The following is an 18,964-nucleotide window of genomic DNA, read 5'->3' as shown; positions in this document are numbered from 1 at the left end:
TATCTGCCTGACTCTCCTTGCTCTCGTCTAGCCAGGATGCGTCCTTTCACCATTCCCATAATTTACAACCACTTGACGAGACTCCCGAAACCCTATACTCACTCACTCAATCGCCAACAGAGGCTCATTCCCATCATGACTTCCCCAGTCACTCAAATTCTCGGCCTGGCTTTATTCTCACTGACCTTATTCAATGAGCAATCCATCACCAGGAAAACGCACATACTCAACGACTTCCTGTCAGAAACTAAATCAGACATCTGTGCTATCACAGAAACCTGGTTAAAAACCAAAGACACAGTATTAATAAACCAGCTTCCTACTCAGGACTACGACCTCCTCTCTATTCCCAGGCTCAAAAAAAGAGGAGGGCGGCTGTTCCTGGCAGCCTACAGTTCACAAATGCCTCAGCCAACCTGGGATTTGCCCTCTTCAAATCAAAACACCTCCAAATTAGACTAATCTATGCCCCTCCAGGAATTCTTGAAGCAGACCCCTCCCCCATCATCGAACTCACCGCAAAACACCGCAATACCGAAAAACCAGCCATCTTGATGGGAGACTTCAACCTTCATGTCGACGCTCAACCACGCTCCACAAATTGCGAAACCCTACTCACCACACTCAGCCACATGGGATTCAGACAAATCGTCAACAACCCTACTCACAAAGCAGGTCACACGTTAGACCTGATTTTCATAAACAAAGGAATATCGCCCCACACCAACCCAACATGCTCACTAGTCCCTTGGACGGACCACCAAATCATCTCCACAGTTCTAGAGATCAAGGAGCACCCTCCCCAAGCAACCCATTTAACCTCAGTATCCGTCAGGAAACCCTGCTCCGGAGAACTCCTCAGCTCGCATCTCTCCAAGAATCTAGTTCACCTTGACCTCTCGGACGTCAACACTGCCACTACTTCTTGGATCAACATCACCAACAAGGTTGCAGATCAAGTGTGCCCCATGACCACGAAAACACTCCGTCCGGATAAGGACAACAGGAAACCCTGGTTCACCCCCGAGCTGAAGTCGCTCTAACAGGAGCTCAGATGTAAAGAACACAGGTGGCGTAAAAACCCTTCCACAACAACACTCTCGGCCTACAAAACCTGCCTAAGCGCCTACAGAAATGTCATCAACAGGACCAAGGAAGAATTCTTCTCTAAAAAGATCCACCACTTTATCTTTGACTCCAGAGCATTGTTTTCCTATGTTTCAGCCCTCACAAAACCAACTACTCCCCTCATCCCTGACGACCAAGCTACCAACAAGGCCAATGAACTGGCGGACTACTTCGAGAGAAAAATAGGCACCCTCGTCGCACCCCTCAAGGGGGCCCTCTCCTCATCCTATTTTCTTATCCCCCACCGGTCCCCAACTCGCGCACTCAACCCTCCAGCAACAAAATTCAACCCCAGCTACTCTTGCCACCTTCGAGCTGACATCTGCATTAGAAATAGAAAACATCCTGAAGAAGCTGAAATCTTCGTCTCATCCTTTAGATCACATACCGTCCAACCTGCTTTTCTCCATCCCAAACATCATCGCCAAACCAGTAGCAGACATCATAAATTGCTCACTGTCTCAAGGACTTGTCCCAGACCAACTCAAGCTTGCAATGCTCAAGCCTCTCCTAAAAAAACCCAACCTGCCACCCTCAGACCCAGCCAACTATCGCCCCATAGCTAACCTTCCAATGATCGCCAAACTCATGGAGAAGATAGTAAACAGACAACTATCCGAATACTTAGAAGAAAATGACATCCTCACCCCAAATCAATTCGGATTCCGAAAGGCCCTGAACACCGAATCACTACTAGCCTCACTCTCGGATACCATCCTCCTTAACCTGGAAAAAGGTCAACCATTCCTACTTGCACTTCTGGACCTCTCCGCAGCGTTCGACACCGTGAACCACACCTCCCTTCTACAGCGTCTAGCAGATATCGGCATCACAGGTTTGGCGTTCAATTGGTTCAAATCATTCCTTGAAAACAGGTTCTACAAGGTCAGGATCAACAACAAAGAGTCACACCCAATCAGATCAAATCTGGGAGTACCCCAAGGATCATCCCTGTCACCCACACTATTCAATATCTACCTCCTCCCACTCTGCCATCTACTAACCAACCTCAAGCTAACTCACTTCTTATATGCGGATGACATACAGATCCTCATTCCCATAGCTGAATCTCTCCACAAAACATGGTCTCATTGGAATAGCTGCCTTACTGCAATCAACAACCTACTCACTAGCCTCAACCTCGTCCTTAACACCAACAAAACCGAAATCCTTCTAATAGCCCCAGACAACTGCATTACGCTTAACCCCCCAATCGCTTCCCAACTCTCCTTCACATCTATCAACCACACAACGCATGTAAGAGACCTTGGTGTGCTACTAGACAACCAACTCAACCTAAGCAAATTCGTAAACAACACCAAGGAATGCTTCTTTAAATTGCAAGTATTAAAAAAATTAAAACCACTTCTGCACTTCCGAGATTTCCACCTGGTACTAAAATCTATCATCCTCCCGAAACTGGACTATTGCAACTCACTCCTTCTGGGCCTACCAGCCAGCACAATCAAACCTCTTCAGATGGTCCAGAACGCGACGGCCAGGATCCTCACAAACACTAACAAAAGGGAACACATCACCCCTATCCTCCAGAACCTTCACTGGCTGCCAATTAAATTCAGGATACTCTTCAAAGCCCTCATGATGATCCATAAGGCCTTACACAACATCTCCCCCCTCAACCTAACCTTCCAACTTCAGCAGCACATCACCAAGAGACCCATCAGAAGAGCGTACAAGGATATGCTACACACCCAGCCAGCCAAAACCTCACTTAGGAAACGCGCACTTTCCACAGCTTCCCACTTTGGAACTCGCTCCCTCCGGACCTCCAACAAGAACCCTGCCTCTTAGTATTCAAAAAGAAGCTAAAGACTTGGCTATTTAGCCAAGCGTTCCCTGAGAGCTAAGAGCTGATGAATCGAGCCTTACAGTCACTGGTCCACCAATCCCATTGTAAATATGTTTTGATTTGTACTTTATTTTAACTAATCATGTTTTGAATTGCATCCCACTTGTTCTCTGTAAGTTTAATTTCAACCTTGTTTCAATGTATCCGCCCCTGAGGCGACAGTTCAGTTCTCTGTAAACCGGTGCGATATGTATTCTATACAGGAACATCGGTATATAAAAATTAAAAATAAATAAATAAATAAATATACCCCTGCAGGAAGTGCAGCTCTTCAGTATTTTCCGTCTCCATAGCAGTTAGGGACTCTATGCACACTCGCACAGCATTAGAGTAATTTCACCAAAGAAAGCCAAAAGAATAAGAAGAAATCTTACCTCTGCAGACGAGTCCCGCTCTCCTGCGGTGACACCCATTGGGTCCCTCCCCCAGTTGAGAATTCCCAAGGTGATTTCCGCGATCCCTCGGAGGTAAGCCTCGGACCGGCGGCTTACCTCAGCCCCCGACATTGGGTGAGGCTGAGAGGCAGTGGGGGCAACCTCGAGCGCGGCGGTGAAGGTATTTTCCCTCTCCCCCCGCAGCCGGAGACCACCTGGAACGAGACCGGGAAGCGCCGAGACAAGATAAGATAGAAATCGAATTAAAAGTCTCTGGTCCCCGAAGCTCGAGGAGTCGCACAGGTCACCAGCCGGGACCAGTGCCACTGGGTTGATCTGCCCTAGCAGGGCTAGACCCCGGTTAGATACGAGGGTCCTTCCACGTGGAGACCCTCTGAGATGGTCGCCATATTGTCCGCGTGGTCGCGGTCACCATTTTGAACTGTCTGCCGCCCCGATCTGTTCGCACGGCGGCAAGCCGCGCGCACAGATCTCTTGTGCGCACAACATCGTGCGCACAAGTACCATGCGCACAGACGACACGCGTAGCCACGCACTTACTGTGCCAGGCGCACAACAGCACGCGCAACAAATCTACGCTCACAACTCCGACACTGGAGCATATAACTGTATTTTACGCGCACAAGCCATGGCACCACCGGAAAAGAATCTCAAGGCTCAGGGCCTTTGCCCAGCATGCCACATTAGAGCTGCACAGCATGAGGAGACCACAGCCCTGTGTATACAGTGCGAAGAAGCCCTAGGGGATCCAACTCATGGCCCTCCCCAGCCGGTACCGGGTTCCAGCCTCTGGAACAGTACGCCGGACCTAGCATTGCACAGCGGGACCCCCCCTCAAACGGGGCTCCCTAGGGATACGGCGCCCCTTAGTCTAGACCCAGCATCCATCTCCTGGGTGGAATTCTTCAAAGGTCTGCATACCTTCGTCCACATGCAACCGGGGCCTCCTAGAATACGGCCAAAACCTCCACCAGAGGACCTCAATGTCCTGGGACCCTCTATCCCCAGGGAAGTGATCCCACCGTCCAGTAGCCCCACCTTCGGGGACACGGACAACTCGGATGAGGATTCAGAACCCCTAGAGGAAGGAGAACTCCCTCTGGGGACGGAGCCCCACCGAACCATGAGACGCTTCTTCACCAAGGACGAGCTTCCAGACCTGGTCACACACAGCTTAAAAGAGCTTGCTATCCCAGGCACAAGTGCCTCAGGGGAACCTAAGACGAACCCCCTACTAGAGGGGCTCAGTCAGACCTCCCGTCATTTCCCACTATTACAAGCGTCCAGCAACTAATTGACCTGGAATGGGATGCCCCAGAAACTACATTCAAAGGGGGGGCATGCTCTGGCAGCCATGTACCCTTTGGACCCAGCCGCCAAAGATCTTCTGGCATGTCCGAAAGTGGATGCCATGGTCTGCGCGGTCTCGACGCGCACTACTATCCCGGTGGAGGGAGGAGCAGCACTCAAGGATGCTCAAGACAGACGTCTGGAATCTATCCTCAAACAGTCCTTTCATGTCTCTGCTATGTCTTTACAGATTGCGGCTTGCTGTGCCGTGGTGACACGCGCCTGCTTATCACAGACCAGGAACAACACTCCTGTGGAGGCCCTGGAACCAGCAGTATCATTCCTCACGGATGCAGCTTCTGATCTGGTGCACATGGCGCTAGAAGACAACTCTGGCTCTGAAACAGGTCGGCCGACGCATCCTCCAAAATGAGACTCACAAGGATGCCCTTCAAGGGAACCCTCCTGTTCGGAAGCGAACTAGAGAAACTAGCCAACAAATGGGGTGAGTCCTCACTGCCGCGGCTATTGGAGGACAGGAATAAGAGAATCCAATGACCCTTCCCCCGATCTTCCAGGGGCAGAGGATCACAGCGCTTCAACCCATATAGAAGCACATATCAAGTGGCCCGCCCCGCAGGCCGAAGCCAGTCCTTTCGGTACAAGCACAAGTGGAGCCAGCTCGGGCCCAGGCCCCAGCCGCACCCCAGAATGAAAATCAGCTGACCCGTCCAAAGGAAGAAGCCATAGGGGGGCAGATTTGCCCTATTCTACAAAAGATGGGTTGAGATAACTTCGGACAAGTGGGTCCTATCCATCATTTGAGAGGGATATTACCTGGATTTCCACCACCTCCCTCCGAACAAGTTTGTGGAATCCCCCTGCCATGACCCCTCCATGAGGATGGCAGTGGAAGCTACACTTACCAGATTGCTAGCCTTAGAGGCTATAACACCTGTGCCTCCACAATAAATAAATACTGGACATTATTTCATCTATTTTATCCTTCCCAAAAAAGAAGGAACGTTCCGGCCCATCCTGGACCTCAAGGCGGTCAACCGTCACCTGAAGATTCCTCGCTTCCGCATGGAAACCCTATGCTCAGTATTAAGGGCGATACAACCGGGAGAGTTCCTTACATCCCTGGATCTGTCAGAAGCCTACCTACACATTCTGATCCATCAAGAGCATCAGCGTTTTCTACGCTTCACAATCCTGGACCTTCACTACCATTTTCGGGCACTACCATTCGGGTTAGCCACTGCACCCCAGATGTTCACCAACATCATAGTGGTGGTAGCAGCAACACTGAGGAAGGGAGAAATCCGCGTACACCCTTATCTAGACGATTGGCTGATCAGGGCGAAATCCCCAGAGGAAAGCCACCAGGCAACCAAGAGAGTCAAAACTCTACTGGAGAGCCTCGGGTGGGTGGTCAACACAAACAAGAACTGTCTGCAGCCCTCCCAATCTCTAGAATACTTGGGAGTCCGGTTCGACACCAAACAAGACAAGGTCATCCTGACACCAACAAGGAGATCAAAACTGATGACCCAATTACGAACCCTGTTGAGTGAACTTCGCTCCATGGCATTGGACTACCTACAAGTCCTCTGCCTCATGGCATCCACACTGGAAGTAGTGCCATGAGCAAGAGTTCACATGAGACCCCTACAACGCTCACTACTATCACGATGGAATCCACTGTCCCAGAACTGCACCGTACGTCTTCAGCTCCCGGACGGAGTTCTGAACAAACTACGATGGTGGCTACAAGAAGGCCATCTGAGCCAGGGAACGAGACTATCCTCACCAACCTGGATCCTGCTCACCACGGATGCCAGTCTACGAGGATGGGGAACACCACAGGGGACCAGTACTTCTAGTGGCCCCGGACTGGCCAAGAAGACCGTGGTACGAAGACATGCGAAGACTGCTGACAGGGAGCCCCCTCCTGCTACCTCCACAAAGAGACCTGCTCCAACAGGGACCGATCTCTACGAGGATCCAGCTCGATTCTCTCTTACGTCTGGCCATTAAGAGGACTTGCCTGAGGAAGAGCGGATACTCGGGGACAGTAATTGATACCCTACCTCAACTTAGTCCTAGATTTCCTAGCAGGAACCTCCTTCAGACCTCTCCGCGGCCTGTCTCTCCAACTATTAACATTGAAGACAGCCTTCCTGCTGGCAGTCTGTTCGGCCCGTCGTATATCCGAGCTACAAGCACTGTCCTGCCGGGAGCCGTTCCTCAGACTCACCCCGGGAACCATCCAGTTACGCACAGTTCTGTCATTCCTCCCCAAAGTGGTTTCTCACTTCCATCTCAACCAAACCATCTCGCTACCATCCCCAGATGAGCATAAGAATTCGGAAGAGGCTCTCCGTCTACGCCATCTCAACGTCGGCAGACTCCTAGTCGGATACCTGGAAAGATCGGAATCCGTACGAAAGACAGACCATCTATTTGTCCTTCACAGCGGGAAGAAACAAGTGGAAGCGGCCTTGCGAGCAACCATAGCCCGCTGGATTAAAGAAGTCATCAAGGCGGCCTACGTAGAAGCAGGCAAGCCACCGCCTTTACAAGTCAAGGCCCATTCCACTAGAGCCCAGGCAGTGTCCTGGGCGGAAACCAAGATGCTGTCACCCGCCGAGATCTGTCGGGTGGCAACATGGTCCTCCATCCACTCCTTCTCCAGGTTTTAACGTCTGGATGTTCAGGTTCGAGAGGACACAGCATTTGCAAGGGCATTACTAAGGTCATGGGCAGCCTCCTACCCAGTTCGGGACTAACCTTTTTACATCCCATTGGTCCTGAGTCCATCTGCTCATGCTAGGAAATGGAGAAATTACTTACCTGATAATTTCGTTTTCCTTCGTGTAGACAGATTTTATTTATTTATTTATTTAGTTCTTTTTTTTATACCGACATTCATGATACAGATCATATCATATCGGTTTACATGGAACAAGGGGTTATAACATTAACATAGAAGAAGAGGCAAAGTTACAATAAAACAGGGGCAAGGAAACTAGGGAGATGAAGAAGCCAGAAGCAGAAGATAAACTTGGTAACTGTAACAAATAATAGACAGGGTCAGAAATGGAGTGCACTGATTAGGTGGCACTGGTATATAAACTGTGGAGTAGCTGAGACGGGCCTGGGTTAGGGGAAGGCTTGTTGAAACAGCCAGGTCTTGAGTTTTTTTCCTGAAAGTCAACAGGCAGGATTCCTGACCTGAGATCTGGAGGGATAGCATTTCAGATGGCTGGTCCCGCTGTCAAGAGGGCCCATTCTCTAGTGGCTGTATGATGGGTGGATTTGGTTGAAGGGGCATGCAGAGATCCTTTGTAAGCTTTTCTGATAGGTCTTGAAGAGGTGTGGAGTCTGAGTGGGAATTGAAAGTCGATAGGGACCTGGTTGAGAATGGTTTTGTGAATGATGGTGAGGGACTTGTGTAGGATTCTAAAGCTTATTGGTAGCTAGTGCAGATTTCTGAGGATGGGCGTGATGTGGTCTCTTCTGTTGGTATTTGACAAGATTCTAGCGGCTGCGTTTTGGAGCATCTGGAGAGGTTTGGTGGTGGAGGCGGGGAGACCCAGCAGAAGGGAGTTACAGTAGTCTATCTTGGAAAATAGAATGGCTTGGAGGCCAGTCCTGAAGTCGTGAAAATGTAAAAGAGGTTTAAGTCTTTTTAGCACCTGTAATTTATAGAAGCAGTCCTTGGTTGTGTGATTGATGAACTTCTTTAAGTTCCAATGGTTGTCAATTATTACTCCAAGATCTCTTGCTTGGGTGACCAAGGTGTTGGGGAGGGTCTGCTGAGGGATATCGCTGTAGTCAGGAGATATGAGGAGGAGTTCCGTCTTGGCTGCGTTAAGTACAAGATTTAGGCTGGTGAGGAGGAGGTTGATAATTTGGAGGCAGTTGTCCCAGAACTTAAGATGGGATCAGCATCCCACCCCCGGGTGCCATTATTCATGGAATCCTCGAGTGACATCACCAACAGTAAATGATTCACGGGTAAGCCATGCCTGTCTCCAACTAGAACACCCATCCTACCAGGTGTCGACGTTTCTCGGTAGAGGACACTGGCGGTCTCCAGCTATAACCAATTCAACCAGTTCAAATTAATTAAGTTAACCAAGTTATAAAGTTAATCAAGCTATTCAATTTATTCAGTCATACATATATCCACAACTGCTTTTCGAGGAGAATACTGAAGAGCTTCACTTCCTGCAGGGGTATATGTACTAGGGCTGACGTCAGATTGAAATCTGATTGTCTCCAACTGCTATCAGGAGTACACTATACCCATTGGTCCTGAGTCCATCTGTCTACAGTAAGGAAAACGAAATTATCAGGTAAGTAATTTCTCCATTAGTGCACATCTTATCACTGGTAGATAAAGGCATATCTTGTCCATCTGTCAATACAGTCTGGGAACATATGTCTCTCATCACATAAGACGAAGACAGTCTCTGCCGGCATGGATGATGAATGTGCAGTAGTCTTTTTTTTCCTTCTCCTTCCTTAGGAGATGGAGGATGGTCTCATTTCCATCAGGACACCTTCAACAAGAAGATCCTATGGTTTCAAATGATAGAAGTTCTTGAATTGTTGTAGGACCAACTAGCTGCATCCCTTCTCTTGTGGCTCAAGTTACTTGCTTGAGTATCTATTATACTTCTTGTTTTCAGCACCTTTGTGCTGCCTACATTCTTTCCAAGACCAAATGTACACCTGGAGAACTGACTCTTTACTCCTCTGGCTTATTAACTAAGAAGGGGACTCAGCCTCACAGTCCAGGTTTTCAGCTGTATCCTTTGATAACCAATAGATTGGAAATGGCAGATACCAAACTAACACTGACAAGTTGGCTCGTGCACTGTATATATGTATATAATGCATTTAAGTGCTGGCTGGCTTAGAGATTACAGATTGTCAAGGCCCATCAAGTAAGAGCCATGGCGACTTTAGTGGCTCATCCTGGGGTCACATCTATTGAGGACATTTGCAAAGTTGCTGCTTGGTTATCTATTCACATCTTCATATCTTGCTACTGTCCCAAAGAGACAGTAACTTTGGACAAGCAGTTCTGTACAGCCTGTTCAACAGTAGTTGAGACTCTACCTGGTGGGGCCAGATTGTCTACAAGCAAGTACTTCTGCTGTACAACCTTCAGCTTGTGACTTCCCATACAAACAGGCCGATGCAATGAGGTGCGGGAGAGCCGGCGCTCTGAGTCGAGCGCCCGCTCTCCCGACGTGCGCCCAGGCACCTCTCCTGGGCGTGCGATTTTGTATTCAAATTAGGTCGCGCTCTAATAAGGAGGCACTAGGGACACTAGTGCATCCCCAGCGCTTCCTTTATTAGCAGCAGCTGTCAGCGGGTCCGAGAATCGTCGCTTAATTTTACCGGCATCTGTTTTCGAACCTGCTGACAGCCATGGCTTCGGAAAACAGATGGCAAAATTGAGTGTCTGTTTTTGAACGTGCCGACTGGTGGACAGCTTTTTTTTTTTTCAATTATTTTTGTGCCTCCGACTGAATATCGCTATGATAGAGTCAAATTTCAAATCTGATGTCACCCTAGATATACCCTTGCAGTGACCCTTGCTGATATGGAGTATCTCTCCATCTCCTAGCAGATGCGAGCACTGTCCCACACTAGCACAGTGTTAGGGAATTACAGCAAGAAGACAAAATTTACCTCAAGAAGACGAGCCCCGCTCTCCTGCGGTGATACCTAAGGGTCCCTCCCCCATTTGAGAATTCCTGAGGTGATTGCAATATCCCTCAGAGGTGAGCCTTGGTTCGGTAGCCGGTAACCCTGGCATGGACTTAGTCCCTAGACCGGCTGAAAGAAAGCGGGTGCACATCCGAGCGCGGTGGTGAAGGTAAAGCCCTCTCCCCCCGCAGCTGGACACTGTCCCGGCACGCGATTAGTAAGCGCCAAGACCAGGGAAAAGAAAAACTTTAAACTAAGGTCTCTGGTCTTCGGGGCTCGGAGTGCCATCCCGAATATGAATTTCACCCGGCGAGGAAAAAGGGAGCAGCCTTGGTTGGGCTAGGCCCCGGTCTGGTGCAGGGGGTCCGAACACGTGGAGACCCTCGGGGGGGGGGGGCACCATCTTACACGCGGGGGCATCTGCGCCATCTTCCCTTCTCGTCCAGCAGTATGCGTGGGGCAAGCCGGTCAGTCAGTGCGCCCAACTGGTTCCCCTTCAGCTTAGACGCGCGCACAACCATGCGTATAACTATACGTACAGCCACGCTTAAAACTACACGCGCACATTGTGCTCACACACATAACTGTGCGCATATTGAAGCACATTACCTGTGCGCCTAGGCATAGAAGCAATGGCACCAGCGTCCAAGAAGCCCAGAAGGCACTCTTTGCACAGCCTGCCACATCAGAGCCGTACAGCCTGAACTGAAGTCCTGCCTGTGTCATTGCGAAGAAGCCCAGGGGGGGACCAAAGCCTGGTCCCTAACTGTCGGAGGATGGGTCCGGAACTACTACATATGATAGCAACCCAGATCTATACAACTCCAAAATGGCATCTCCACAAGAGGGCAACTCAGGGGCCCCTACTCAGATTCCCCCTGGGGTTAACATGGACCCAGGGACCTTTTCCTAGCTAGAACTTTTCCAGGGGCTGCAAGCCTTCGTTCAGGCACAATCAGCCCTGGCTGCGACCCGGGCTTAACCCCTGCCGGAAGCACAGGATCCCTCCCGGCCCTGTTCGGATGCCTCGAGACATGCCTCGCCTAACCAAGAATTTCCCGGATGGGGACCCGGAACCTCAGATGATGATGGCAGCTCTCTGAAAGAAGGAGAAATTCTTCCAGGCTTGGAACCATACTGAACCATGCTTCGCTTTTTCCACTGGGCTGAATTGCCAGCCCTTGTTTCCCAGACTCTGAAGACTCTGGGGATCCTAGGCACGGACCCTATGGCAGAACCAAAGAAGAACCCCATCTTGGTGTCCCTTCGTAAAGCCTCATGCTACTTCCCAGTGATGGAAGCCATCCAGGAATTGATTGACCTAGAGTGGGATGCCCCGGAGGCCAGCTTTAAAGGAGGTCGGGCCTTGGAAGCCTTGTACCCTCTGGAACCAGAGACCAAGGAACGCCTGCGTTTTTTCAAAAGTGGACGCCATGGTCTGCGCCGTCTCAAAGCGAACAACCATTTCCGTTGAGTGAGGGACTGCATTGAAGGATACTCAGGATAGACGATTAGAATCCATTATTAAGCAGGCCTTTGACACAACAGCAATGACACTGCAGATTGCTTCCTGCTGCGCACTGGTGGCACGTTCCTGTTTGCTCCTCTTGAGAGAAGCAAACAACGCAGGAACATATACCAGTGAAACAATTTAACCTGCAGCAGCCTTTCTAATGGATGCAAGCTCAGACCTGGTGCGTACCTCAGCCAGAGGAGTAGCCTCATTAGTGGTGGCCAGAAGACAGTTATGGTTGCGGAATGGTCTGCTGACGTGACCTCTAAAGCGAATCTCACTAGAATGCCTTGTAAAGGATCTCTCTTATTCCAAAGCAAATGGAGAAGTTAGCCAGCAAGTGGGGCGAATCTCCAGTATGTTGGCTACCGGAAGACAGGGGTAAAAGATCCCAGCGCCCCTCCCCCAGAAGATCTATGGGCAGGGGCTCTCAACGCTTTCGCCCCTACAGGAACTCACAGTTCCAGGCACCTCATCAGGAAAGTCTCAGCCCTTTCAGAACTGACAAACCAAGAGAGGAACAGGCCCGGGGGCAGGCAAAGGCCATACTCCCCCAATGAAAATGCGACAACCCATCCACAGGAAGAGGAAATAGGGGGTCGACTTTCCCTTTTCTATCAATAATGGGTTGAGATCACGTCAGATAAATGGGTGCTAAACATCATTCGAGAAGGTTACTCTCTGGAGTTCCGCAGCCCTCAGGACAAATTTATGATGTCACCCTGCCACTCCCACACCAAGAGGCTGGCAGTGGAAGCCACTCTGACAAGACTACTCAGTCTGAAGGCAATGATTCCGGATCCTACGCCCCAACAAAATACGGGGTGCTATTCCATCTATTTTATCGTTCCCAAGAAAGAAGGATCATTCCGACCCATCTTGGATCTCAAGAACGTCAACCTTCATCCGCGGACACTACACTTCCGCATGGAGACTCTTCACTCCGTAATAATGACAGTACAACCAGGAGAGTTCCTAACCTCCCTGGACCTCTCTGAAGCCTACCTTCACATTCCAGTCCATAAGATCACAGGCGTTCTCTTTACTTTGCGATACTGGGTCACCATTATCAGTTCCAAGCACTACCCTTCGGCCTAGCAACCGCCCCCAGAACATTCTCCAAACTTATGGTAGTCGTGGCGGCAACACTGAGGAAGGAAGGGATCTTGGTACACCCTTACCTGGACGACTGGCTGATCAGGGCAAAATCTTCGGAAGAGAGCCGGCAGGTGACCAGCAGAGTCAAGAACCTACTGCAGGAACTCGGTTGGGTCGTGAACAAAGTCTTCCTCCCTCCCCCGAGGAGAAGGAAGCTGATGGAACAATTACGATTGATGACTAATGCACGCTCCAAGGTATGGGACTATCTTCAAGTCCTCGGGCTCATGGCATCAACCCTGGAGGTTGTTCTGTGGGCAAGGGCTCACATGCGACCACTCCAATGCTCCTTCCTGTCATGTTGGAAACCACTGTCCCAGGACTACTCAATTCGCCTCATACTACCAGCACAGGTACGTTCTCAGCTCCAGTGGTGGCTACAGGAAGACTACCTAAGCAGAGAAGTAAGCCTATCCCCACCGAACTGGATCTTGCTCACCACGGATGCGAGTCTACGAGGGTGGGGAGCCCATTGTCAGGAACTGATGGCCCAGGGACAATTAAGCAAGGAAGAGGCGGGATGAAACATAAAACCGCCTGGAAGCTCGAGCAGTTATACTAGCATGCCTATGATTCAGCCACAGACTCTGAGGCAAAGCGATTCGAATAATGTCTGACAACACTACAACAGTTGCCTACGTCAACCGCCAGGGAGGAACCAGGAGCCAGCAGGTGTCTCTGGAGATAGACCCACTCATGGCATGGGTGGAGATAAACCTACAAGGGATCTCTGCCTTCCACATCGCAGGAAAAGACAACGTCTCAGCAGACTTCCTCAGCAGAGAGAGCCTGGATCCGGGGGAATGGACACTGTTAACCACAGCGCCTTCCAACTGATAGTAAATCGCTGGGGCCCCCCAGCCATAAATCTACTGGTCACCTCTCTCAGTGCCCAAGTCACCAGATTCTTCAGCCGCAGATAAGAGCCACACTCCCAAGGGGTCGACGCTCTCGGCCAGACCTGGCAGAGGAAGACTTACTTGTACGCCTTCCCCCCCCCCCCCCCCTGGCCACTACTGGGCAAGGTCATCCGCAAGATAAAACACCACAGGGGACTAGTTCTACTAGTGGCCCTGGATTAGCCAAGATGCCTGTGGTAAGCAGACCTGCAAAGACTCCTTGCGGGGAGCCCTCTGTGCCTACCTCCACACAAGGACCTCCTCCAGCAGGGCCCAATTCTTCACGAAGATCCATCTCTATTCTCTCTTACGGTCTGACCCTTGAGAAGACTCACCTGAAGAAGCGCGGTTACTCGAAGGCTGTGATTGACACCCTGCTCCGCGCGTGCAAGTTCTCAACATCACTGGCATACATACAGATCTGGAGAATATTTGAAGCCTGGTGCGAGAACCGCGGGATACTCCCGCGGACGGCCAAGATTCCCATGGTTCTGGAGTTCCTACAGGACGGTATGAAGAAGGGGGTTGTCACTCAACTCCCTCAAGGTCCAATAGCCCTCTCCTGCTGCAGAGCCGAAGTGAACAGAATCCATCTATCAGCTCATCCGGATTTGACACGTTTCCTAAAAGGGGTTAAGCAACTTCGGCCACCTCTAAAGTGGCCGGTGCCCCTATGGATCCTCAGACTTCCTAGCGGGAGCTTCTTTCAGACCAATGCACAGTCTGTCACTGCGCCTCTTAACATTGAAGACGGTATTCCTGGTGGCAATATGTTCTGCTTGTCACATCTCCAAACTACAGGCACTATCCTGTCGGGAACCGTTCCTTAGGTTCACTCCTGGAACCATACAGTTGCGCACCGGCCCCTCCTTCCTACTGAAAGTGGTTTCCGAGTTTCATTTGCACCAAGCCATCTCCCTATCATCTCTGGATGAACGTAAGGACTCTGAAGACTCGCGCCTTCTTTGCATCTAAATATCGGCAGGCTCATGGTGCGATACCTAGAAAGATCGGAACCAGTGCACAAAACGGACTGCTTGTTCATTCTCCACAGCGGGAAGAATCAAGGAGAAGCGGCCTCGCAGGCGACCATAGCTCGCTGGATCAAGGAAGTAATCAAGGCGGCTTACATAGAGGCAGGAAAGCCCTTACCCCTGCAGGTTAAGGCTCATTCTACTAGGGCCCAGGCAGTATCTTGGGCAGAAACCAAGCTGCTGTCGCCCGCCAAGATCTGTCAGGCGGCGATGTGGTCCTCCCTACACACCTTCTCCAGGTTCTACTGTCTTGGATGTTCAAGCCCGAGAAGATACAGCCTTCACAAGGACAGTTCTAAGTGGGCCACGGGCAGCCTCCCGCCTTATCCGGGAGTAGCTTTTGTACATCCCACTAGCTACATGCTAGGAAATGGAGAAATTACTTACCTGATAATTTCATTTTCCTTCGTGTAGACAGACAGATTCAGCATCCCGCCCATGGCTGCCCCAGACAAGGAGAACCTCGAGATTAAACAGATACAGGTCAGCCATTGCCTACCTATAGTTCAAGACAGCCGCAGTTTGTCCGGTGCTGTGTTAATTGGTTGAGTGCATGGGCGGTTGAATCAAGTTAATCAGTTTTAATCAAGTTAGTTAAGCAAATATATATCCACAATGGCTTTTCACAGCAAGGGTATATCTAGAGTGATTTCAGCTTTGAAATCTGACTCAGTCTCCCATCTGCTAGCAGAAGAGCACATAACCCACTGGTCTTGAGTCCATCTGTCTACACTAAGGAAAACAAAATTATCAGGTAATTTCTCCATTTTCTGCTTTTCTGTACACTTTCCCAGTGCTTTCTAGTTAACGCCTGCCCTTGGGCAGGCATTAATTTCTGAGAGTAAAATATGAGGGTTGGCCACCCATTTTACTTTCAATATTCCAGGGGAATAACTAATAGACTCATCAACATGCATTTGCATGTGATGAGCACTATTAGTTTTTTTTTTTTGGGGGGGGGGGTTGACTGCATGTTTTCCATGCACTATTACCCCTTACGGTATAAGGGGTGGTGATAGCGCAGCCAAACGAGGGCTAAACGTTCTGTATCTGCCTGATAATGACTAATTCTTGCCTGTTTGTCAAACGAGAAAACAAGTTTACCTGTAAATAGGGCTCTCTGAAGACATGATGAATTAGCCATTCTTAATATCCGCCTGTCTACCTGGAAAGTTGACTACCCAATTAAATTTTAAGCTTTGGAAGAGACTGAGAAGATCACAAGGCAGTGTGTGCACGCATGGGAACTCCCACTCATGTTGAGTCAGTGTTTGTACCAACAGATGATGTCACCCACATATAATGGCTAATTCCTCCTGCTGTCTACAGAGAGCCCTGATTACAGTTAAGCAAACTTGCTTTGTTTTTATATTGTTTCACATTTAGTAACTGACAGCTGTGTTCATGTTCTGTGGGTTATTATGTTGGTTCTTTTTCTGAATTTGGTCATGTCTGTCATCTGTGGAATGTTAAGGTAGAAATACATAAAAACAAAAATACACATATACACACATACCTGCCCTAATGGTGGTGTTTATATTTAAATTATGTAGGATATTCCAACCAAATTAGTGAATGAAAGTCTAGAAGATCATCACATAGACTATCATTTTGCAATGAATGGCAAGTCCTTTGCTGTGATCCTGGAGCATTTCCCAGACTTGGTGCCCAAGGTTAGTAATATGAGAGATTCTGGTTGATCTGAATGTTAAGTTTCTGATTCTAAACAATTTTGCACTGTGGATGATATTGCTAAGAAATGTACTATTTTTCTAGCTGGTGTTGCACGGCACTGTGTTTGCCCGCATGGCACCTGATCAGAAAACACAGCTGGTGGAAGCTTTACAAACTGTGGAGTGAGTATTTTAATGGAATTCTTAAGCTGATTTTAGAGGTTTTAGCTATCTCCTGAATTGACTTAGGAATCACTTCTTATCAGATAATAAAATAGTGGGAGCCATTTCAGAAGTATATTTATTTATTTATGTATTTATTTAAATGCTTTTAAAATATACCGACATTCATAGGACATATCATGCCGGTATATATCTGGTAAATATGCCCAAAAAGTGTTACACAATTGTGTTTAATAAATTAAAGCAGGGATGACCAACTCTGGTCCTTGAGAGCCACAAAGAGGCCAGGTTTGCAGGTATCTACAGTGAATATGCATGAGATAGATTTACACACACAACCTCCTGAAAACCTGGCCTGTTTGTGGCTCTCAAAGACCAGAGTTGGCCACTCCTGTATTAAAGAAATGAGCTAGTGTGAGAGGCATTAATGTTGGTGAGAAAGTCAGGAATGGCATCTCACATACTGTATAATCCCTGTCTTTTCCAGTGTACAGCACTGCTGTTTTGCAATTGTCTAATATGGTTTCTGATCCAAAACCACTCCATATGACATGGGGGGGAATTTAATTCAACACTAATGATTCTAGTCATGAGAAGTAACTTTCAAAGCAATTTCTGTGGTAAAACAGTGCTTTACCCATGAAATGGGCTTTTAGAAAATTGCCCATTGTATATATAGGTAAAAGTATATATGTAGGGTCTCTATGCTTGAACTTTTATCTGCAGTGACAGGCGACGTTACAGTGTGGGGTTGGGGAGAAATTTGCACCTACACACATACTTTTGCATTTTGGAAAAAAAAAAAAAAATTTCCTGAAAAAACTACTTGCACAAATTAGGTGTTAAATGTGTATGGATGGTTTTTCTGGGATAGTTTTCAAAGGGAAAATATGTGTACTTTCCCTTTTGAAAATTGCTGTAAAGACTGTGCATAGTTTATTTTAAATCTATCTTGGCAATTACTAAATTACCCCAAGAATGTATAACAAAACTAGAGGAGCGAGAGAATCCAGCAAAATTACCCCCAGAATGTGTAACCAAGCTAGACAAGCGAAAGAGAATACAACCTTTTCATTTTGTTTTCAAGTTTCATTTTCAAAGCCATTTACCTGTGTAAATTGATCTGTTTAAACGTTGTCCTCTGCCCAGTTAACAGTATGTCTGAGATTCCATAGCTTGCGTACTTGTTTGGTGGAGGTGGTTAGATAGGAGAGGAGAAACAGAGACAGACACTTTGATTGCTCTGCATACTCTTTTCTCTTCGCTTGGCGACTGCATATTAGCAGATTCAAAAGGAAAGTGCCCAAGTAGTTCCTCTTTGAAAAGAAGCTATAAAGCACACATTAAGAGTGCATGTACCTTGCAATGAGTGGGCTAGTGAAGTTTGCACAGAAATGATTTTTGCAGGTCTGTGCATCTGATGAAGTGCACTCATCTCTTTTCCTGAACATACCCAGATCAGTTCAGATCAGTGGGTAATGCATTCCTACCAGCAGATGGCAGCAGAGAGCAAACTTTGAGTCTTTGCCCTATAATTGAGAGTGCCACCTACTGCCCCTCAGTATTTCTCTGCCGCCAGCAGATGGTAGAGGTGCATACCTGCAGTCTTGATTGTTTGGGCGTTCAGAGAATTTTTCTGCTCCTCAGGGTAGCTAGGTCTCGTTTCTGAGACCATCCCTTGGGTTGAGCTGGGCAGTGCTAGCCTGCTGCTTCCGAGGCCCCTGATAGCCAGGGGACTGGCTCCCTCTTTGGCCTTGTGACAGCTGCCAGCTAAGGGAAGTATCCCTTTAAGGGTTTTTTTTTTGTTTCTACCCGCCTTTATTTGTTTTATTAAGTTTTGTTTAGGTTAAAAAAAAAAAAAGGGGGGCTTCCCAGTGCCTTCCCTATCCCGAAGAAGATACAAAAGCTCATTAGCCGGGAGTGGGGATTCTCCGTACTCGGGCCTCAAGGTGGGAAGGGCAATGACTAAACTGTATCCGCTGTCTGAGGAGCATCTCGATTGCCTCAAGAAGCCCAAGGTGGATGCGGCGGTTTCCGCAGTCACCAGGAAGACCACAATTCCAGGTACGGGAGCGGCTGTTCTCAAAGACA

General features: G+C 48.7%; 1 protein-coding gene across 8 annotated transcripts in view; it reads left to right on the top strand.

The window, feature by feature from the left end:
* ATP13A3 (ATPase 13A3) overlaps nt 1–18,964 on the top strand; it is a 535,999-nt gene that overhangs the window by 355,703 nt on the left and 161,332 nt on the right. For all 8 annotated transcript variants that reach the window (XM_029615360.1, XM_029615358.1, XM_029615363.1 and 5 more), the window contains 2 exons: nt 16,571–16,690; nt 16,794–16,873. In XM_029615360.1, coding sequence (XP_029471220.1) covers nt 16,571–16,690; nt 16,794–16,873 — 200 coding nt within the window. The remainder of the gene's footprint in view (nt 1–16,570; nt 16,691–16,793; nt 16,874–18,964) is intronic.

This window comes from Rhinatrema bivittatum, chromosome 9, assembly GCF_901001135.1.
Source record: "Rhinatrema bivittatum chromosome 9, aRhiBiv1.1, whole genome shotgun sequence".
NCBI lineage: Eukaryota > Metazoa > Chordata > Amphibia > Gymnophiona > Rhinatrematidae > Rhinatrema > Rhinatrema bivittatum.
The sequence above is the reverse complement of the archived record's forward strand: the minus strand, read 5'-3'. Positions and strand labels throughout refer to the sequence as shown.